The 23472-nt window shown below is 47.1% G+C and overlaps 1 protein-coding gene across 3 annotated transcripts in view; it reads left to right on the top strand.

Moving 5' to 3' along the window:
• Positions 1 to 2210: 2210 nt before the first annotated feature.
• LOC129329111 (zinc finger protein 420-like) overlaps positions 2211 to 23472 on the top strand; it is a 34998-nt gene continuing 13736 nt past the window's right edge. Inside the window, exons 1-6 of one of the 3 annotated variants that reach the window (XM_054978541.1) lie at positions 2211 to 2243; positions 3639 to 3714; positions 4241 to 4367; positions 4929 to 5021; positions 8268 to 9853; positions 20757 to 21093. In XM_054978541.1, the coding sequence (XP_054834516.1) occupies positions 2218 to 2243; positions 3639 to 3714; positions 4241 to 4367; positions 4929 to 5021; positions 8268 to 9853; positions 20757 to 21093 (2245 nt within the window). In that variant the 5' untranslated portion in view covers positions 2211 to 2217. Of the gene's footprint in view, positions 2244 to 3638; positions 3715 to 4240; positions 4368 to 4928; positions 5022 to 8267; positions 9854 to 20756; positions 21094 to 22967; positions 23039 to 23472 lie in introns of those variants that run through there. The other 2 variants (XM_054978540.1, XM_054978539.1) reach the window with 2 other exon arrangements.

The following is a 23472-nucleotide window of genomic DNA, read 5'->3' as shown; positions in this document are numbered from 1 at the left end:
ACACATCGATTCATCTGAGAATGGCAAGATTGTTCAACTTCATTGAAATGAAGATAAGATTTAAGGAGGGGTGTATTGGTTGTGGGCCTAAAAGATATCCATATGTATGAGAAATTTTAATCGCTATTTTTATATAGACTTGGGACAGTTAGCTAATGTTGAGAAATGATTTGCAAATCCTGCAAATATGGGAAAGGGATTTGATTGGGGCTTTTTTGTAGATGGGCTTCTTGATTATGATCTGTTCAGCTTCTGGGGTAAGAAACTTCTTTGGACTCCTGTATGGAATTGATCCTTTTTAAATAATCTCTGTAGCAATGATGGATGGTGTGATTTTCTGTTGATGTTTTTCTAATATTGAGAGTGTTGAATAATGATGTTGTAATAAAAGCTTAGAATGGAAGCAGATGTTTTGTAATAGCATTTATTGGTGTCCTGTACCCGTTAATGATCCTAAAACCATTCCAGAGGTTTTCCTCTGGCCGTTAGTTATATGATCCAGTACTGGAAAGGTTAGGGCTTCTTAAGAGCACACTGATGTCTGAATCAGGCCTGGCCAGAGCTACCCAGAAGAGCCTGTTGTAAAACTACAACCTGACTGCCTCTGTTAAAATGCCATTCGACACCTTCTGTGGGATGAGACAATTGTGGGAGCCATTCTGGGGCCCTTCCACCGAGCGGGAGCCACAAGAGACAGGGCCTCTGTCCAGGCAGCTGTTCACCTCAGCCCTGCAGCAGAGCATATGGAGAGGGCTGGTCCTGGAGAGAAAGGGGGACCCTGGATCTGCCCTTGAAGTTAGAGGCCCTGGAGCTGAGCCTGATACCTAATCAAAGGGCTTGTGGCATTCCCTAGTCTACCAGCTGCGTTTTCTCACTTCAAGGGCAGATGCAGTTGGAGTGCGTTAAAGTGGTCTAGCCACAGGGTTATCATGGAATAATTCTGTCCTCTATTTTATCTTCACAACAACCCTGTGAGGTAGGTTAGCCTGACAGTATTACTGGCTCTACATCCCTCGCCAAGCTTCCGTGGCGAAGTGGCGGTCTCAACGTGGATTTCCCAGACTCTAGTCTCTCCAAATGCTAAACCCCACTGGTTCTCAATAGAATTGTTAATGTTTATCTCAAAAAGAGTCCAGTAGCACCTTTAAGACTAAACAATTTTATTGTAGCATAAGCTTTTGAGAATCACAGTTCTCTTTGTCAGATGCATGGAGGGCAAAAAGTGAAACGTCAGATATAGAGGAGGAGAGGGGAGGGCGGAGTAGATGCAAACAGCTCCTTCTGATATGGAGATCAGTTTGCTTCTGTAAAGGAAATCAGTTACCTGTGATAATGAGATAATTCTCCATATGAGGAGCTGTTTGTATCTCCATATCAGAAGGAGCTGTTTGCATCTACTCCACCCTCCCCTCTCCTCTATAGCTGACCAGTTTCTCTTTTTGCCCTCCATGCATCTGACGAAGAGAACTGTGATTCTCGAAAGCTTATGCTACAATAAAATTGGTTAGTCTTAAATATGCTACTGGACTCTTTTTGATTTTACCACTACAGACTAACACGGCTAACTCCTCTGGATCAATGTTTATCTCAGAACCCACGAGCAGTAGAAGAAGGCAACAGCCCTCTGCAGCTGCGCCTGTACAGCAGTGGGTCTTTGGAGGTATCCTGCTCCAGGAAACAGATGCATATCATCCCCTTGGACTGGCGATAAAGGGGGGGGGGGCTGTCCAGGGCCTCAGGCGGGGGTCCTTCACATCCCCCCTACCCCCACCTTTTAACTAGGAATGCTGCCGGGATTGAACCTGCCACCTTTGCAGGCGAAGCAGCTGCTCTTCCGTCCAGCCACAGCCCACTTTCCAAAGCTGTCCTTTTCACCTGCAGTCTGCAGGATGGTACACGTTGGCCACCAGGCAAGCCCCCCACCCACTGTGGACGGGGGGGGGCTGCTTTAGCTCCGCAGGAGGCAGCCCCAGGCCCCTTTCCCTCGAGGGCAGCAGCAGGGCACGGAGCGGCTCCCCCTTCGGACTCTCCCCTGAACTCCCAGGCCAACCCCCCCCCCAAGGTGCAGAGGGGACCCCCCCATGCGATGCCTTTGCCCCAAAGGAGCCGGAGGAGCGCGCTGCAGCCGGCCCACTGGGTTAAAGTGAAAGAGTCCCGACTCCTAGACTGGCAGCGAGGGAGGGCTGGTGAGGTCACTTCCTGCCTGCGCCTTTGGGCATGTGGCTCTTGTTTTCCCCGCAGTTGTGAGTTACAATTGCGGGGGGGGGCTGCTTTGGGGGGGGGGACCTGAGTCCAGAAGGGAAGGCACCGGATTGGAGGGGGCAGTGCCCGGCGGATCCTTTGGGGCGCCTCTAACGACCCCCTCCCCATCCTGGAGATTCATCCTTTTTGCAGAGTGGGAGGTCGGATCCTGGGAAGGGGTGGGGGGTGCGGTCACGGGCCGGAGGCTGAGGAAAGACGCGGCCCCGCCCCAGCTGCCTTGCAGACCTCCACTTCTGCCTTGGGGGGGGGGTCTTTTCCCCTTTTCCTCTACCTCCAAGGCAGCATTGGGAGCATTGTGGAGCATCTGCTCCATTTTAGACGGGGGGGGGGGGAGAGCAGAAACTGCTTTGGGGGAGAAATGAGACCAGAAGGGGAGACAGCGGATGGGGGGGGGGGGTTGCAGGGTGGATCCTTTGAGACTCCTCTCGTAACTCCCCACCACCACCCTAGAAGTTCCTCCTCTCTGCAAAGCCAGGAGGCAGAATCCGGGGAGGGGGCTGGGGGTGGCTTACGGGCTGGGGGCTGAGGAAAGGCGTGTCCCCTCCAGCTGTCTTGCAAACCTCCCTTTCTACCTTGGGGTTTGGAAGCTTTCTATTTCCCTTTCCCCAGCCACGCCATGTCTGTTTTCTCTGCCTCCGTAACAGCCAGCTCTCTGGCGAAAAGGGGATTATTTTAAACTGGTCATTGGATATTGTGGTAACAAGGAGTCTATCCCTTTTTCAGACCTTTCCCTTCCAATGCTTTAAAAAGCAGGCCTCCAGCCCCTTTCCTTCTATCTTCACAGCAAAAAGGGATGGTGATTTATTTATAAAAAAAGCGAAAGCTGGGAATTCAAAGAATTTGATTCATGTCCTGGTATAACTTTATGCCACTGGAGTTATGCCAGTTCAGTTTCCAGCTTTTCAAACAATGGGGGTGGGGGGAATCTGTGACATGAAAGAGTTTGGGGGGCACTACTGGACGGTGGGGCAGAGGAGAGCTGCTAAGAAGCCTGAGCCTTTCCATCTACCAGCCCCCCCCCCCACAACTCGACCTTGTGCTTGAGGAGGCAAACCACCTGTAATAGAAATGCTAGTACTCTTTTGCTTATTTACGACTGGTTAACTAAGAGCTGTATTTTACAGGATGCTTATCCGTATATTTGTTAACTGCCTTGATTGTTCTTGTCTGTAACTCAAATAAATGAAACAAAAAGTAAGGTGGGCACTTCTCCCGTATGGCTGGGTGGGGGAATGAGATCAGGCCAAAGACTCTGGGTCTGAGATCTTGAATTGCGCCCCAAACCAAATCCAGAGAGAGCTTTGCTAAAGGGACTGACATAGAGATTTACGCACCTCTAAAGTGTTTTCCTCCATCTTTCTTTCTCACCCTCCCAGAAAGACCCCCTTGGCTGTTTCTCTGCCGTCTCCTCCGTGTGGTGAAGGGAAAAGACCAGCCATGCAGCCAGCACAGGTAAAAGGGCGGGGGGGGGAGGTGCATAGCAGATGTGAGGAAGGGTCCCTTCTCTGCTGAAAGGCTCAGTGGATCAGGTTCCTTCCCCTCGGTTCTGGTGCTACAAGATTTTGAGCAAGCCCTCTTGGTAGGTGCCCCAAGGAAGACTGGGATGGAGGAGAGAGAAATGTCCCTATAGGGTCTTCTCCCTTCTTCCACGTTCCATTTTGCTTTTGCCAGCCCTGATTTTGTATATGATTTATTTATTCCTGTTTTTTAAATGACATCCCTCTTTTTTTCACTGATGAGGGACCGAAAGCAGCTTTTTGTACTGCCCTCTTCTCCACCGCTTAACCCTCCCAACCACAGTCTAGTGAGGTAGGTTAGGTTGGAAGACTGTGAAGGGCCCAGTGTCCCTGGAGAAGCATCCATGATAGGGGATTCGAACTCTGTCCTCTCAGCTCCTAGTCTATCACTGTAACCCCTGTGTCACGCCGGCCATTGGGATTTTCTTTCTAATGGACCAGATTTCTTTCTCTTCTTCCAGCATCTGGTGTCCTTTGAGGAGGTGGCTGTTTATTTCTCCAAGGGGGAGTGGAGCCTGCTGAGCCCAGCGCAGAGAGCCCTGTACAAGGAAGTCATGCTGGAGAATTTTGGGAACGTGGCCTCTCTGGGTGAGGGTCCTTTTCTCCTGGGCTGCCTCCTTCATGCTTTGAGGAGGAACTGGGGGGGGGGGGTCCTTAATGAGGAAGGACTTGGGCAGGCTGTGAGCCTTGGGCCCTGTGGCTGATCTCTGCCATTCTCTGTGATCCTTCTTCCAATATGGGAGGGGTTGTGCAGGAGGAGCCCCTCCCAATCTGGCATCTCTGTGTCTGGACCACACAAGAGGGCATCAGAAGAGGGCCAAGTGAGCCTGCATATGGAGAAGGCGAGAGGGTCTAAGCAGGGGCTTCCCCCCAGTCTGGGCCTTGTCTCACCTGGACTGAGATGTGGCCCTGGAAGGAGCTGTGCTGGCTTCTCTGGCACTGCCTTAGTTTTCATTTGGCATTTCCATCTCATCTTGGCAGTGAGGAGGCACAGAACTGCCCGTGCCAGAAAAGGTTCCATTCCGCCCTGCCCCTATTATTAGCCTGTTGTGAATTTCAGGAGAAGCAGGCATCCTGGCTTGGAATTGCTCCATTTATGAGCACACAGAAGAGTCACGATTTTGTCTTTCTTTTTTTTCCCCGTACAAGGACCTGAGATTGCCAAAACTGACCTCATTTCTAGGCTGGAAGGAGAAGAAGAGCCGTTTCTCCGGATCTCTGATGAAGAGGGGGGATTGGCAGGTAGCTGCTTCCATCTGCTGTGGGGCTGTGCGATGCCTCCACGTACTTCCAGGGGCTGGTGGATTTCTATGGCCTTGTTTCTCCTCTCAGATGGAGCCTCTCCTCCAAAGAGCTTGGCTGGTTGTGAGTGCTGAAACGGAGCTTGTAGGTCTTGAACATAGGAAAACAGGCAACTTCCTTCGGCACTCCCTTTAACTGGAGGGGGCAGGCCTTGGTCCTGGGGTGCTGGGCCTGCAAAGCAAAGCATCTGATTTTACTCAGCGACGAGACCGAAAGCAACCCCAGACTGGTCTCATAGGAATGCATTGTAGCTCCTCTCCCAATTGCAGAGGGGAGGAAGAAAGGTCATTTCTCCTCTCGCCAGGGGAGACTGAGGGGAGAAGACCCTGCAGGGCCTTGTTTTGCCTCAGGAATGAGCACCTGTCCTGCAGGCCTTGGTCTCAAGTTGCTGGACCTCAACGAGGAGCATTGCCCCAAGTCCCTTCCCTTTCTTCCTTCTCAGAGCCACCTCTGTGGTTTACGTTTGGTTTTCTGAGACGGGCCCTCTTTAATGGCATAAGAGTTCCCCTTTGACCTCAGCTGTCATGGAGGCCGGACAGAATTCTTAAAATTTCATCTTGGGAACCATCCGAAGGAGACAGCAGCGGCCTCCGTGGGAGGGATCCCGGAGGAGATGGGAAGCTCCAGGCCAGCTCCTTTTCATGGGATCACAGAGTGGGGAGGGACCCCCCCCCAAGCCATGGAGTCCGACTTCTTGCAGTCTTCAGGAACCCAACATTCCACCCATTAAAATTCCATTTTCATTATTTCTATATTTTTACTATTTTAGATAAAAGCCCGCCTTGCTTTGCTGATTGGGATCTACAGAGTAAGTCTCTGAAAATCCCTTTTTTTGTGATTCTTCTCAAAGGAGACCATGCCTGGCTGATAACATGCAAGGTCAAGTGTGAAGGCCTGCTTACCCATTTCCCAGCTATAAGCAGCAGCAAAGGGGTTTTTGGAGGGGGGGGGACTTCCAGCACCAGACCTTTTTTTCACTTGTGTCCAGAGATGCTACATGTTTTCAAGGCATTCCACGTTGCCTTTGCTCCTGTGAAATTACCTTGCTTACAGCGGGGAAAGAGAGGAAAAGCAGTATTCACAGTCGTCCTCTTGTTTGGGAGTCTTTCAGCACAATCCTAAACAGAGTTACTCCAGTCTAAGCCTTTTGAAATCACTGATCTAAATCTGTTTAAGATTGCACTGTTTGTTCATCAGTTTTCATTTTTACTCTTTTTATTCCTGTGTTGCTGAAGAAAGTTGTTCTTGATGCCTGATTTTTTTTCTTAATACCTCATGGGTTCTAGATTGAGAGAACTTCCTGTTTTCCTTAATTGTGTGTTTTATAGGTTACCGCAAAGCTTTTGATTGTGTGGATCATGAAAAGCTACAGAGAGTCTTAAAAGAAATGGGGGTGTCACAAAACATCTGATTGTTTTGATGCATAACCTGTACTCTGGACAAGAGGCTAATGTTAGGGGAGGATATGGGGAAACAGAATGGTTCCCAGTTGGCAAAGGTGTCAGACAAGGATGCCCATTATCTCCCTACCTGTCCAACCTGGATGCAGGGCACATCACTAGATTATGAAGGGGATGCTGTTCTCCATCAGATGAGCTCTTTCTTAAGGGACTGTTTCCCTTGTTGAATGATCTACCTGCTCATCCAGTCTGCCTGGACACTGGCTATGCCTTTGATGTGTTCAGTTCTGATCAAGGCTAGGTGACCTTCCTCCCAGGTAAGTATCTTTGTCACCTCCTAGTGACCCTGCTCCTTGGAATGTAGACTGAGCATTTCCAATCTGTGGGCCTGTTTTGTTTTCCATATTTGTTGACAGATTCTTGTTAAGATTCTGATGAACTCCCGTTTCTGTAGCTTGAAATAGCTCTGTTGGAATTCCCTCTAGTCCAGGTGCTTTGTTTCTCCCAGTTGCTTTGAGTGCAGCTTTTACTTCACTTTCCAAGATTTCTGGTTCTTCATCAAAGGATTCTTCAGTAAAAATATGTGCCATCCTTCCATCTCTTCTGTATAGTACGTCAGTGTATTGTTTCCCTCTTTCCTTTATTTTTTCCTGATCAGATGTTGTATTTCCATGTTCATCTTTCAGCATCCAGTCTGTGGCTAATGTTTTGTTTTCTATATTTTTGACAGGTTCCTACTAAGGGTTGTGGTCTTAACATTACTAGACCACCAGGTGGAGTTTGCCTCTCTCCTTCTCTTAGGCAACTGGGGTTTGCTCTCTGCTCTTGCGAGAATTCGAATTGCAGGCTGTCAGCTGGCAACACAGGGGAGGTCTGGCCCTCAGCCACGATGTCGCCTCAATCATCCAATAGGTGGACGTAGGCAAATGCCTGGGGTGCCAGTGGAAGGGCACCAGTGTACCCTATGCCAGCACCCCAGGCATTGCCACAACCCTGCTTAGCTGCACCCATGGTAGCAAGGACAGCCCAGAGATCTGTGTTGGAGCATGCTCCCTAATTCCCTCCCATTATTGGGGGGGGGGCAACAGGGGCAGACCCTCTTTGCCTTCTCTTGCTTCTTGCCTCCCCATAACCCATTAGGGGGCTTAGAGGACAGGACAGCTTGGAAGCCAAAAACGCTGAAGCCAGCCTGAGTCCATGAAGAGGCATTTCCAATGCAGCAGCTGCTCCATTGCAAGGAGAAAGCAGGAGGTTTTCTGTGGTAGCAGAGAACAGAGAATTCTGATTCCAGGAAAATCGTTTTTTCTCTTAAAGGATATACTATGCAGTTCCTCACAAAAAAGAACATACAGCTGAACAGCATAAGATGACAACATTTGAGCATAGAGAAAATGGGAGCATGAGAGTTAAAAGCACATGCTTCCCCCTGTATGTAAAACTTATCTCTGTCCTGCATCTGTTCAGACCTTCTATTTTATGTTAAACTATCACTAGCTGGCTGTCTCTGAGTGAGTGGTTTTGTTCTCCCAAAAAGCCCCCCAAACCACTCAACCTCTAAATTCACCTAGGCAGGAAAGAAGAAACTTAAAATCACAGGGTCATGTTGAGCTCGAGGGAAGGGGTGGAGGGCAGTCTCCATTACATATTCTTTGTGGTTATTTGTCCTCTTGGCCTATGGTCATTACCATAGGAATGTCTTCAGTCATGAAGCAAAGGAGGAAACTCTGACACAGATAAGTTGTAAATGTGTCCTATCATCACACCACCTTTCTCTTTCTTTCTGCAGGAAGCCTGTGGGGGTCAGCGAATGAAACATCTGAGCATCCAGAGATGGGTAAAGGGGATATATATTCAGAAGTGAAAGTGAAGGTGGACTATTGTGATACAATGAGGAAAGAAGAGAGAAAACATTCATCTAAAGGAATGAACAATTCCGGTCTTTTAAGAGGTGAAAATGGTCTTGAAATCCCATTACTTGAAAAAATGTACATAGAAGGCAAGAGAAATGAGGGCACAGCAAGTGGGGAAAAATTTTCTGAAAACTCAGATATTAACATGTATTGGAAAATGTATAAGAGAAAGAAAAAATATAAATGGCTGCAGTGTGGAGAAATCTTCTGTCAGAGTGGACATCTTAATTCCCATCCAAGAATTCACACAGGGGAGAAACCTTATAAATGCTTGGAGTGTGGGAAAAGCTTCAGTAAGAGGGGAAACCTTACTGACCATCAAAGAATTCATACAGGGGAGAAACCATATAAATGCATGGAATGTGGAGAAAGCTTCAGGATTGTTACACACCTTCATTCCCACCAGAGAATTCACACAGGGGAGAAACCTTATAAATGCTTGGAGTGTGGGAAAAGCTTCAGTCAGAGGGGAAACCTTACTCACCATCAAAGAATTCACACAGGGGAGAAACCTTATAAATGCATAGAGTGTGGAGAAAGCTTCAGTCAGAGTGGACACCTTAATTCCCACCAAAGAATTCACACAGGGGAGAAACCTTATAAATGCTTGGAGTGTGAGAAAAGCTTTGGTCGGAGGGAAGCCCTTACTCACCATCAAAGAATTCACACAGGGGAGAAACCTTATAAATGCATGAAGTGTGGAGAAAGCTTCAGGATTAGTACACACCTTCATTCCCACCAGAGAATTCACACAGGGGAGAAACCTTATAAATGCTTGGAGTGTGGGAAAAGCTTTGGTCGGAGGGAAACCCTTACTCACCATCAAAGAATTCACACAGGGGAGAAACCATTTAAATGCATGGAGTGTGGAGAAAGCTTCAGGATTAGTACACACCTTCATTCCCACCAGAGAATTCACACAGCGGAGAAACCTTATAAATGCTTGGAATGTGGAAAAAACTTTGGTCGGAGGGAAACCCTTACTCACCATCAAAGAATTCACACAGGGGAGAAACCTTATAAATGCATGGAATGTGGAGAAAGCTTCAGGATTAGTACACACCTTCATTCCCACCAGAGAATTCACACAGGGGAGAAACCTTATAAATGCATGGAGTGTGGGAAAAGCTTTGGTCGGAGGGAAACCCTTACTCACCATCAAAGAATTCACACAGGAGAGAAACCTTATAAATGCATGGTGTGTGGAGAAAGCTTCAGGATTAGTAGCCAACTTCATTCCCACCAGAGAATTCACACAGGGGAGAAACCTTATAAATGCATGGAGTGTGGAAAAAGCTTCAGTCAGAGTGGACCCCTTAATTCCCACCAAAGAACTCATACAGGGGAGAAACCTTATAAATGCTGGGAGTGTGGGAAAGCCCTCGGTTTGAGGGGAAGCCTTATTCGCCATCAAAGAATTCATACAGGGGAGAAACCATATACCTGCCTGGAATGTGGCAAAGCTTTCAGTAATAGTCAAAGCCTGTCTTACCATCAAAGAAATCACACAGGAGGGAAAGCACAAATGCTTAGTCGGAGTGGAGAACTTAATTCCCATTGAAGAATGCACACAGGTGAGAAGCCATATAAATGCCTGGAGTGTGGGGAAACATTTTAATCTTCCAAGACATTCCATTGCTGATCTAAAAGTGGCTGTCCTGAAACAGAGATAGTTCAATGGGAGATTACGTGATATTGCAGAAATGGAGTTCGTTCACATTAATGCACACACACAGAGACACAACCAGCCTGAACAGAGACTTGGGATTCTTATTTCACTACAGATGCTAATTTCTGCTCTAATCAGCTGCATTGTACCTTCACATCCTGATGCCCTCCCTTGTAACACCCCACCCGCCTTTGGCTGGGATATAAAGGCTTGGGGATCTCCATTCCTTGTGTCTGAAGAAGGGAGCTCTGACTCTCAAAAGCTTGCACCTGGTTAGTCTCTAAGATGCTACTGGATTCAAATTCTACTAACTCATATCAGTAGTTCCCATGTGTTGAGGCTCAGACGCATCAATTCAGCTGAGAGTGGCAAGCTTGTTCATCTTCATTGAAATAAAGAAATGGTTTAAGGTTGGGTGTATTGATTGTGGGCCAAAAGTTATTCATATGTATGAGACATTTCTAATCACTATTTTTATACAGACTTTGTTAAGATTAAAAAAGTAGCAAGAAGGAATGAAGAAATTTTGTATGCTTTAAGTCATTTCAAATATAGGTAACCTTGTATGATGTTTGAAGTTAAAATAATGGGTTTGCCAAGAATGTGCGCCCTTTGTAAGTGGGACAGTTAGCTATTGCTGAGAAATTATTCTGAAAATCTATAAAATGAGAATGAGGATTGATCGTGGCTTGTTTCTGTTTGGGGCTCCTTGGTTCTGATCTGCTCATCTTTTGGGGTAAGAAAATTTTATGGACTCATGTAATTGCTCCTTTTTAAATAATCCGTGTAGCAATGATGGATGGTGTGATTTTCTGTTGATTTTTTCTAATATTGAGAATGTTGAATAATATTTTAATAAAAGCTTAGACTGGAAGCAGAGGCTCTATAATAGCATTTACTTGTGTCGTGTACCCATTAATGGTCCTAAAATCATTCCTGAGGCTTTTCTCTGGCCATTAGTTAAATGATCTGACATAGGAAAGTTTAGGGCTTCTTAAGAGCATGCTGATGTCTGAATCAGGCCTGGCCAGAGGAGCCTGTTCTAAAACTTGCAGCAAGTCACCGTCTGTATTCACACCATTTGGTTGAGAAACTGCGATTCTGCTTGTTCGATTGACTTGGTCACAACGAGCCTTTGAAAAAGTGTGTTACACGAAACGGGAACATACTGCTGGCGCACGCCCATCAGGCTCCACCCCAATAATTGGGCTTCACCCCAATAATTGGATGAATATATCATCAGCACTATGAACTTTATTGACTTTAATACAACAAAATAAGATTTTTTTTAAAAAAAATTTTATTGGATGGGTTTACAAACATAAACATAGAAATCATTATCATTATTCACCCCATTGCGTTTCCCCCATCCTTCCGCCCCCTTTTCTGGTGACTCCCCGCAGTTTTCCATACCCAACTTAATCTAAAAAGTATATCATATAAATTCTTAAAATCTATAATACTAATATAATATATATATATATTATACCTACTATCTAACTATATTACTTGTCTTAGTTAAAAATATAAAGATTACATAAGTAATAATAAGTACATATGCTAACTAAGTAAAACAAAATTACATACATATCCCCTGTAAATATACTATACTGATCCCATAACATATAATAAAATATACCCCTTTTTAGCCTTAAGTAAGTTTCTATCTCCCCTACTTCTCCAAAGACCACAATTTCCCCTTCATGTCCCACTTTTTTTCCACATATTTCTTAAATTTTTCCCAGCTTGATGTATAGTCCAATTCTTCTTGTTCTTTCAATTTCCTTGTTAATTTGTCCATTTCTGCCATGTTCAAAACTTTCAAAATCCAATCTTCCATAGATGGTATCTCCTGAGTCTTCCACATCTGTGCATAACACATTCTGGCCACCGTGATCATATAAAACACCATAACTCTGTCCATTTTATCAAAATCTTCTAGGTTCATACATAATAACAGCAATTCCGGGGTTTTATTTATATTCCTTTGTAAAATATCTGACATAACTTTAACTATATCCCCCCAGAACTGCTTAGCCTTATCACAAGTCCACCACATATGATAGAATGAACCTTCATGCTGTTTACATTTCCAACACTTATCAGACATCTGGCTGTTACCATTGGTCAACTTCTTCGGTGTTAAATACCATCTATACAACATTTTATATACATTTTCACGCACAGTGGTACATGCTGAAATCTTAACTACATTTTTCCAAACCTTTTCCCAAGCTTCCATTGAAATTTCCTTATTACAATTTATTGCCCATTGACCATCTGCACTTTAACAACTTCCTCCTCTGTAAACCATTTCAATAATATCTTATATTTTAGAAATTATTTTCTTCCCCCCCTGAAGCAAACACTCCTCAATCTCAGAGTTTTGTAGTCTAAAACCATTTTTTCTTTTGTCTTTCTCATATAGGTCTTTTATCTGCATGTATTGAAACCATCCATATTGGAATGGCAATTCTTCATTACCTTTAAGCATATAGTTATTCTGCTGTGTCTCAAGAATTTCTTTATAAGTCAACCAATCTTCCCCTGCATATTCTGTTCTTGGATTTACTACTTCCGCAGGGATAATCCACATTGGTATAGTCTCTTCTATATATTTCTTGTATTTAGTCCATACAGCAAACAAGCTTCTTCTGACATAATGATGTAGAAACATAGAGTCTGCTTTTACTTTGTCATACCATAGATATGCACGCCATCCAAATAGTTTATTATATCCTTCCAATGCTAACAACTTCAAATTCTTCAATGTCATCCATTCCTTTAGCCAGTCCAGACATATCACTTCATGGTATAATTTAAAATTTGGTAATTGTAGACCTCCTCTATCTTTCGCATCATAGAGTACTTTCATTTTAACTCTGGGTTTCTTTCCAGCCCAAACAAAGTTTAACATCATTCTCTGCCACTTCTCAAATTGTTTACTGTCTTTAACAATAGGTATTGTTTGTAGTAGAAACATCATTCTTGGAAGAACATTCGTCTTAATTACTGCAATACGACCTAACCATGACAAGTTCATTTTATTCCATCTAATCATATCTTTCTCTATTTGTTGCCATAACTTGTCATAGTTATTCTTATATAAATCAATATTCTTCACTGTCACTTCCACTCCCAAATACTTAACCTTGTTCACTACTTCACACTCCACCTTGTCCATCAGCTCCTTTTGTTGTTGTTTAGTCATATTTTTGCAGAGTATTTTGGACTTCACCTTATTAATTACAAAACCCGCTACATCTCCAAAATCCTTCATTTTCTTCATCAATTTTGGCATGCACTCTATTGGATCTTCCACTATCACCATTATGTCATCAGCAAAAACTCTTACTTTATATTCAAATCCTTTAGTCCTCAATCCTCTTATTGAATTGTCTTCTCTTATTTGCCTAAGTAAAATCTCCAGTACCATTACAAACAGAAGTGAGGAAAGCGGACACCCTTGTCTTGTTCCTTTTCTTATTTCCAACTTTTTGGTTACATCCGAGTTAACAATTATATTTGCAGATTGGTTTTTATATATTGCCTTTATTGCTTGTATAAATTTCTCTCCCAACTGCATCTTCTCCATTGTTGCAAACATAAAATCCCAGTTCAAATTGTCGAACGCTTTCTCCGCATCCACAAAGAAAAAACCAACCTGCTTCCCTGGATTTTTATCATAATACTCAATAGCATTCAACAACACTCGTAAGTTATCTTTTATTTGCCTTTCCGGTAAAAAGCTGGCTTGATCTTCTCCAATAAATTCCACTAGCCAAGTCTTAAGTCTTTCTGCTAGTATCTTTGCAAATATTTTATAGTCATTATTAGTTAAAGATATTTGTCTATAATTCTTAACATTACTTAAGTCTAATGTCTCCTTCGGTATCAATGTAATATTAGCCTCATTCCATGTATCTGGCATCACGACCCCTTCCAATATCCCATTCATCATCTTTTGCATCAGTTGTTTCAAGTCCTCTGCCATCACTTTATAAAATTTTGCAGTAATTCCATCTGGTCCCGGAGCTTTACCAACTGTAGTAGCTTGTATTGCTTGTAACACTTCCATTATTGATATCTCAGCACTAAGCTTCTCTTTCAACTTCTCCGGTACCTTTGGTAAGTCAATCCTGTCAAAGTAGTCTCTTATCTTTTCATGATCCACTATTTTTTTCTGATATAACTTGGCATAATATTTATAGAATGCTCTCTCAATCAATCCTTGATCATATAGTTCTTTTCCCTCTTCTGTAATCTTACTTATTACTCTTTTCTCTCTCTTTTTCTTTAATTGCCACGCCAAATATCTCCCTGGTTTATTAGCTCCTTCAAATGTTCTTTGCTTCATTTTCTTCAACTCCCACTCCACTTCTTTATTTTCCATGGCTCTAATCTGTTCTTGCAGTAACTTTATTTCATACAACAATTTCTTTTTACCTGGTCTCTTTTTCAATTGTTGTTCAACTTGAATAATTTTTTCCTGTATCTCTTTTAATTTCACTTCTTTTTTCCTCCTCTCTCTGCCATTTAAGTCCATCAAAACACCTCTAATTACGGCTTTATATGTGTCCCAGACCATGTGCATTGGCACCTCTTTATCCATGTTAGACTGAATAAAAAACTTCGTTTCTTTTCTCAACACCTCAACACATTCTGGGTCACTCAAAAGATCCTCATTAATTCTCCATCTCCTTTTCTTGTGTTTCATTCCAAATCTCCACATCACTGGATTATGATCCGAGCTAACTTTTGGTAATATATCAGTTTCTTTTGTAAATACTACCAGTTCTTTAGATGCCCAGATCATATCTATTCTCGAAAAAGATTGGTGACTAGATGAAAAAAAAAGTATACTGCTTCAATTTAGGATTATATTTTCTCCAGACATCTTCTAAATTTTCTTGTTCCTGAATTTCAAAAAAAGACCGGTAATTTCCCCGTCCTTACTTTACTTGTTGATAGAGTTTTATCCAATTGCAAATCTACCACTCCGTTAAAGTCTCCAGCTATAATTACCTGGTCATAAGTCCACTGCTCCATTTGTTTTCGTAAGTCTTTGAAAAATATATCTTTGGAGCCATTTGGCGCATATAGTCCAAGTACCATAGTTTTCTTTGCATTACATAAACATTCCACAGCCAGGTATCTTCCATTTTTGTCAGACACAATTAATTTGGGTTGTAGCTCTTCCTTTATATATATAACAATTCCCCTCTTTTTTTGCTTTGTTGCCGAGACAAATTGTTTTCCTAACTTTTTGTTAATCAAATATTTAACATTTTGATCCCTAATATGAGTTTCTTGTAGACAAATCAAATTACTTCTTTGTTTAGCTAACCAATGTAACACAGCTTTACATTTAGAGGGTGAATTAAGTCCATTAACATTCCATGAAATTAATTTGTACTCCATAGTTATAATCTGGATGAGCTAGGAAAGTCTTTTCCATTTTCCATCAGAAAAACATCCATTTCATATTTTGATTTACAGCGCAATCCTATGGCCGGCCCCAACGCTGGCGCGGCTGCACTGGTGGTGTGGCGGCGCCGCTGGGCCGGATCCTGTGCCAGCAAAGTGTGGCCGCAGCGGCGCCCGCAGCGGCGCAGAGATGCAATTTTGGAGAACCAGAAAGTGTTGTGGGTGGGTTTGATGCACGGCCGCCGCCAGGCGCAGCCAAAGGGTGCTGTTCCTGACAAGCGTCAGGGGGAGGGGCCAGGAAAGGCGCAGCCTATGGGCAGCACGCGATCCCGGCCAGGCCCCAGAGCAGCAGGCAAACCGTGCCCATGCCGGCAGACTGCCTCGGCTCGTGTGTCGGGCGGGGCTCGCAGTCGGGAAGGAGAGGGGTGGGCGTAGTCTGAGAAGCCTTTCCCCCGTTTGCCCAATGTAGCACCAAGTCTGTGGCGGCCGCGTCCAGAGAGGTTGGCATGGGACTGGCAGGCGCCCTGCCATGAGGAATCCAGGGCAGCAGCCAGTCTCTGGCAGCAGGGGACAGCCCCCAAGTGGCGCCGAAGGGGAGGGCTGGCCTGAGGCCGCCACCAAGAGGCAGACACAGCGGGCCTGCCCCCTCGTCCCCATCCCAAGGCAAAGAACACAGACACCCATTGCACAGAAATCAGCCTTTATTATTATATCATCCCACCTCCCCCAGCAGACGTGAGGAAGGGGAGGCGTGTAGGAGAGCCGCCTGTGCAGCAAAACACCCCACCCCCAAGGCGGCAGCGGCGGTCACCGGCGAGGCCGGCGGCCGGACCCCCTTGGCCGTCCACAGGCCCGGCCTCTCGCACGCAACTGGGCCCGAGGGAGGGGTGCCTCTGGGGCGGGTGGAGCTGCTGCAGCGGGTGGGGCCGGAGGGTCGAGGATGGCGACGAGCCGCCCGAGCAGGGCTTCGGCACGGACTTGAGAGGCACGGAGCCCTTCCCCCACTTCCAGTACCGCAGCCATGAACTCCCGGCCGCGGTTGTTCGCCTCCTCCCATGCAGCGTGCACCTCTAGCCGCTCCCTCTCGATCGCCGCCCACATTGCGGCTAGTGTCGGGGGAAGCCGCTGGGCAGGGCGGGGGCCGCGAGCCCGTGCGCCTGGAAGGACCCCCTCCATGGGCCCCTCCCCCTCAGAGGCGGAGCCAGGTCCTTCCCGCCGTGCTAGCCTGTGGTAGCGAATTCAAAAAGGGTCCCGTAGCACCTTTAAAACTATCCAATTTTATCGTGGCATAGGCTTCTGAGAATCAAGTTCTCTTCGGCAGATGGGTGGTACAGACACTGGTCAAATACAGAGGAGGAGAGGGGGAGGAGGAGGGAGGGAGGGGGCGGGGAGGCAAGACGGGGTGTGTCGGATACATTTGTGGCAATGTGCAGGTGGGGAGATGTGACGGGAGTGTTGGGGGAGGGGCGGAGGACGAAGTCAGACTCGCAGACACAGAAGACAGTTGTTGTACATCTCGTTTTATTGCACTGGAAAGAGCGGGCTTGCGTTTAGGCTGGCAAGGGAGCCGGAGCATTCCACACAGCCCTCCTTCCCGCTCGGAGGGGCGGGGCTGGGATGCAGGCCGCGGCGCAACGGTGCTTCCTGGGCTGCAGCCAACCGTCCATCAGAGATGTTTGGGGAGGGCGGGGCGCGGGGGAGCAGCCATGCCCTGGACGTGCCTGTGGGGGAAAAAGACACGTGTGGGCTTTGCCTCGTTCCACTGGCAAGGCAAGCCCCACACTCCGCCATCCGGGGGGGTTGCACATGGTCGAGGGCAGCAGCTGATGCCTGACGGTCTGGCGAGGATGCACTCAGCCTTGGGAAGCCTTTACCTTTATGGGAGGGAATGAGCTGGTCACAACAAACACCTGGCCACATGTGGTTTTCGAGGCGCCTGCCTCTGAGGCAGCCAGGGGCGGCCATGGTTGCCCCCCACCCCTGCTGGGCCTCACCCAAAGCGGCAAGTGAGCGGGTGGGTTCAGGTGAATGGGCGGTTTGCACTAATCTGCGGAATGCCCCCCCCACCTCCTCCTCCTCACCTGTCAGCACTCCGTTGGTCATCACCAGGTGGGAGCGCCAGAGTCAGGGCACCTGCAAGGAAACGGGAGAGCATGCGGTTAATTTGCAAAGTGTCATTCCCTTCTGCCACGGAAGGGTTAGTTTGTTTGTGCTTAGTTAGAAGCAACTAGCGTGCATGAGTCCAGTTAGCTGTTGAGTCATTCTTTCTATCACGGTAGAAAGAGAGTTAGGCAGACATTTGCACCTCTTCCCCTTTACGAGAAGTTCCCCCACTTTTTCGCAAAGTCCCCCGAGTGCATTCTGCGCCTGCCAACGTGAATGCCCTCAGCCCGTTTCGGTTTTCAAAGGGGCAATGCCACTCAGCAGACGGGCAGAGCCTCCGGCCGAGTGCTCACTTACCTGGGGGTTTGGGCGGCGCTGGCCGGATGTTTTGTAGGGCGCGGTCGCAGGTGATTGGGTGCAGAGAGGGGGGCTCGTCCACGCCGGGCGCGCACGCTAATTGGTCCCCGGGATAGTTCTCATCCTATGCTCCTTCGGGCCATAGGGGCGGGGCTGGGCGCTCAGAGAGGGGGCTGATTTTTCGCCGTTCCATGGACGCCTATGGGCTACGCCTTCTTTTTCCGTGGCGTAGCTTTTTTGCGCCGCTGTGGGCGTTCCCGCTTCTGGAGGAGCTTAGGGAGCGGACTAACTCCGACCCCGCCTTGCTCCCCGCCCCCCCCCTGCGTCGGCGTAGGGCTCTACGCCACTCCTGCGCCGCCGCCCGGGCGCCTGTGGCTTGCACCGGTGCTGGCCCGTTGGCGGGCCAGCGCCGCGTCCCAGCGCGGGCGGAGGGCCACTTACGCGGGCGTACGGGCCAGATGCGCCGTCGCAAGCCTTAGTTCGGTTCCTGTTCACTTTCCCCGCCCTTCTTAGGATTGGGCTGCCAATCACTTGTCTCCCTGATTGGAATTCAAAAGTCACTCCTTCCGGTAGCTCCCATCTATATCTGATTTACGCTGCCCTTAGCTTTTGTGTTAAGTCTCTGTACTTTTTCCGATCCTGGAGTACTTTACGTGGTACTTCTTTCATAATTCAAATCCATGTCCCGGCTACCTCCAGTGGAGTTTCAAAGTGTCTTCTAATAATTTCCTCCTTCATTCTCCTTGTGGTCAATTGGACAATAATATCTCTTGGTAAGTTCTTTTGTTCCGCATATTTTGAATCGACTCTATACGCGATATCCAAATGAGTCATCATTTCCTCCTCTGTTTGCCCCCAAAATTTTGCCAATATTCCAGCTACTTGTTTAAGGGCAGATCCATCCATTTTTTCCAGAACTGCCCTCATGCGAATCTGTCTGTCCATTGCTTTGCATTCCATCATCACTATTCTTTCGCCCATACCTATGGTCTCATTCTGTATAGCCTCAGTTTTTTTCTCCCCATCCTGCACCAACTGCTGCGTTTCTTGCACCTTTTGTTGGGTATTCTGTAAATCTGTTTTTATTGCCTCCATCTCCTTTTTAACTTCCATAATTTCCGATTTGATTGCTTCTTTCATTTCCGTCATTAGATTTTGCTGTAATGTTCGTATCATCTCCCGAATCTCTTTATTTCCATCTGTTATTTTCTTATCCAAATTTTCAATAGCAGCCTGCCAGTCCTTTTCTTTTTTGGAGTCCATCGGACTTGCCTTAGGTCCCCACGAATCTGCTCTCTTTCTTAGCTCCGTCTTCTTTTTAATTCAAGTCTCTATTTTTATATATCAAAAATTTTTGACGTTTGCCCTCAGTTAAAATGGCAATTGAGGCTTCCCTTACCCTTAAAATGTCGGGCGATGTTTTTCTATGGTTCAAAATGTCGGGCGATCTTTCTCTATGGTAATACAGTCACACCGATAATCTTCCCTCACTTTCAATGGTGAATCCTCTACTTCCGTTTCCTTTCCCTTACTTTCAATGGTGGGTACTTCACATCCTCTTCCAGCTTTGTTTTTCTTCCGGGTCCTCCTGCTCTTCCTGACCTCCCTTGCCACTCTTTCTCTCTATCTCCTCTCCATCTACTGTTCTCCACTTCCTGTCTCACAGCACACCTTCCAGTTCCCATGATCCGCCCACCGCGTCGCTATCTCCCCAACCACAGGTATGCAAAACAATATTCTTCTTAGATCTTTTAAACTTTTTCTCGTTCTCAAAACTCCAATTAAATTGCTCAGTCTTTTAATATACTTTTTCAGCTTGGTAACTCAATCTTTAGTTCTTTTAAAATTTAAGTCTTTATTCAGTAAAACATTCCATTGGGGGAGATAGTAATCTTAACTTAATACAGACTTCTTGGGATGTACTCACTGCTTCAAACGTCCAAATCTGTTCAAATCTGTTCCCGAGGCTCGGGGAACAAAGAGCCTATGTCAATTTAATGACTCTCGAAGCTGCTGCAGAGATTTTGGCCGCTTTTCTCCGAGGAGGATCTCAAGGCTTGGGGGAGAAGCCCTTAATTCAGAGCCTCCCACCCGCCGAGACCCTTCACTCTCTGGGCTAAAAGCATTCTTGCCGGATTTCTGACTAAAACCCGGGGGCTGTGGGCGATCTGAAAGCCCCACCACCCCAAAAAACAGCACCTCAGATGATCCGGAGCTCCGAATCACGTCGGTTTCTCCATTACCCCGAACCGTATAACTCTATCACATATATGATCAATAATTTATACCACATGTGATAATAACACCCCTATTTATGTGGTCAAAAAACACATTCATATAGGCGTCCTCAATTTTCTATTAACAAACAATAAAGTGTTTAGTGCTCAAAGTGCTATCATATTATTATTGCACCAGATTATAAAGTGCAAATGCGATATTAGCACCATGTAAACACCAGTCCTTCTGACAATATCCAAGATCCAGCACGCCTTATATTCCAACCGTGGGGTTTGATGCAGTTTCAAAAGTTCATTCCAGTCGACTGCACAAGTCACAAAACATTAGTAGACCTTTCATATATTTCTTACGGTATACATTAATTTTTCTGTGATAATAAATCTTCTAACGGGTGGTCTAGATCCTTATCAAGCCCGTTTCAGGAATATCTTTCTCAAAGAACACAGTCACTGGAGAGAAATATAACAATAAATATTATACAACATGTGGCTTCAATAAATACGCTATATACAATAATACGGCAGTAACAAGCATAGAAACACTTACTTACACCTGCTCGGAATGTGAGAAGAGCTTCAGCCTGAGTGCAAGCCTAATATCCCATCAAGGTATCCACACGGGGGAGAAACCATATAAATGCTCAGAGTGTGGAAAGAGTTTTATTCAAAAGGAGTACCTTTCTTCCCATCAAAGGATACATACTGGAGAGAAACCATACTCATGCCCAGAGTGTGGGAAGTCCTTCCGCCAAAACTCAAACCTTACTTCCCATCAAAGAATCCACACAGGGGAGAAACCATATAACTGCTCTGAATGTGGAAAGAACTTCAGTAAGAGGTCAAGCCTTACCTGCCATCAGAAAATCCACACAGGGTACAAACCATATAAATGTCAAGAGTGTGGAAAGAGCTTCCTTTGGGAATTAACCCCCTTCACCCATCTGTAATCCGTCATGGAGCAGGAGGCAATGCCCGTTTCCCCTTCACCCGCCTGCGGCCAGGAGCAGAGTAGATAGCAATGCCCACCACCCCCTTTACCCAGCCTGTTTCAGGCATGGAGTAGGTAGCAAAGCCCACCCCCCTTCATGTAGCTGAGATCACGCATGGAGCAGGTGGCAATGCCCACTCCCTCCTTGACCAGCCAGGAGGAGTGACAGAGGAGGAGGGAATTCTGCCTATCTGCCCTCCCCTTTCTAGAGCCCGTTGTATTTTTTCCCCACAGTGGGCTTTGTTGCTAGTTTATTCATAAATGATCTAGAACTGGGGGTGAGCAGTGTTGCAGCTGGCACCAATATTTTTAGGATGGTGGGAACCTTTTGGCAGGTGCAGAAGGAAGCAAACAGGCCGAGGCCAAGAGCCCCATCCATAGCTGAACCTTCTAGTTATACATCCCATTGCCTAGCAACCTGGGCTGTTCTCTGGAGCCTATCAGGGCCCTGTCCTACCATATGGGCTTGGTGCTCTTAGTTGTGTCAGGCCCACATAGCCTGACCTGGACCCCGAACCATCGTCCTGTGAGACTGCAGCTGGGTTTAGGTAAGCCTAAGGAGCTGGAGTGACTTGGCTTCACCTCCCACTCTGGCCCTGAAGCTAGCAATTCTTCCCCATAATGCCTCCAGTCTCTTGCCAGGAGGTCTTAATTCTTATTGCCAAAGAGCCCGGATTCGCCACGCCGGCCCCTTTATACTTTGTCACCTCCCCGAGGAATCTGCAGCCGGATTGGCAGGTGATGAGGATGCAGTACAATATTTTGAAAAGGGGACTAAAGGAAGTCATGCAGCAAAGCTCAGTGACTGACCTCAAGGGCTCAATGGAAGCGACATTTTTCCTACAGAGAGACAAGACGTGACAAGATATGAACGGTAAGTTTAGGAAGTTTTGGCGGCTTCACTTCTCAAACCACCTTGGGCAGATTCCCTAGAAAGGCAGCATAGAAATTTTCCAGATAAATAAAATGGAGACTTCCCTCATGCCCAGAATGAAGCCTGTCTTGGTGGAGAGTCCCAGGAAAGATCCTCGGTAGATCCCCCTGGATCTGGCTGAAGCTTCGTCTGGCTCAGCCCGCTCTTTCTGCAGGGCCAAACCACAGGCAAGAGGAGAAGGCAAGAGCTCTCCCTGGCTGTGTGTTTTCAGAGGTATCCTACTCCACGAAATGGACTCGTGAAACTGCAGGACACAGAATCAGACTATCGGCCCCTGAAGGTCACTGTTGTATCTCGGTCCAGAGGAGGTAGCCCTGTTAGTCTGTAGTAGCAAAATCGAAAAAAGAGTCCAGTAGCACCTTTAACACTAACCAACTTTACTGTAGCATAAGCTTTCGAGAATCACAATTCTCTTCGTCAGATGCATCTGTCTTAAAGGTGCTACTGGACTCTTGTATCTGTGGACTTGGGGCGGGGGGGGCGCTGTCCAGGGCCTCAGGCGGGGGTCCTTCATTCGGGGCCAACATGCACGCCCCCCCTGCAGTCCTGGGGCGTCTGTCAGTCCCCACAGATACAAGTCGGCCCCCCCTTCTGACTTTCCGGGGAGCCGGACTCTCTTCCAAGGTGCAGAGAGGACCCCCCTCCCCGACCCCCCGGCACCAGGCAGGCGAGGCCTTTGCCCAAGAGAAGCGCGCAGCAGCCGGGCCCGCCTTGGCCGCCCCGTCCCCGGCCTCCCAGGGGCGCGCGAAGCAGGGCAAGGCTGGGCCGGGGGGGGGGGGCAGGCAACCACTGGGTTAAAGAGAAAGAGTCCCGATTCCTAGACGGGCAGCGAGGGAGGACTGGTGAGGTCACTTCCTGCCCCCCCTCCCTCCTGGGCATGTGGCTCTTGTTTTTCTCGCGGCCGCATCTGCTCCCTCCTAGACGCGCGTCCGGTGGGTTACAATGGCCCGCTGGATCTTTGGGGGCGCGTCTAAGACCCCCCCCCCAACCTTGGAGTTTCCTCCTCCTCGCAGAATTCTGGGAGGGGGTCGGGGGGGTCACGGGCCGGAGGCTGAGGAAAGACCCGCCCCCGCCCCCCCAGCTGCCTTGCAGACCTCCATTTCTGCCTGGGGCGGGGTCCCTTTTCCCGTCCCAGCCACACGGGATCCTTTTCCTCCAAGGCAGCCACATCTTCTCTGAAAATTGGGAGCATTGTGGAGCATCTGCTCCATTTTAGAGGGGCGTGGGGGGGAGCAGAAACTGCTTTGGGGGAGGGAGAAATGAGACCAGAAGGGGAGACAGCGGATGGGGGGGGGCTGCAGGGTGCATCCTTTGGGACTCCTCTCGTAACCCCCACCACCACCACCCTAGAAGTTCCTCCTCTCTG

Source organism: Eublepharis macularius, chromosome 4 (genome assembly GCF_028583425.1).
Source record: "Eublepharis macularius isolate TG4126 chromosome 4, MPM_Emac_v1.0, whole genome shotgun sequence".
Classification (NCBI taxonomy): Eukaryota; Metazoa; Chordata; class Lepidosauria; order Squamata; family Eublepharidae; genus Eublepharis; species Eublepharis macularius.
The sequence above is the reverse complement of the archived record's forward strand: the minus strand, read 5'-3'. Positions and strand labels throughout refer to the sequence as shown.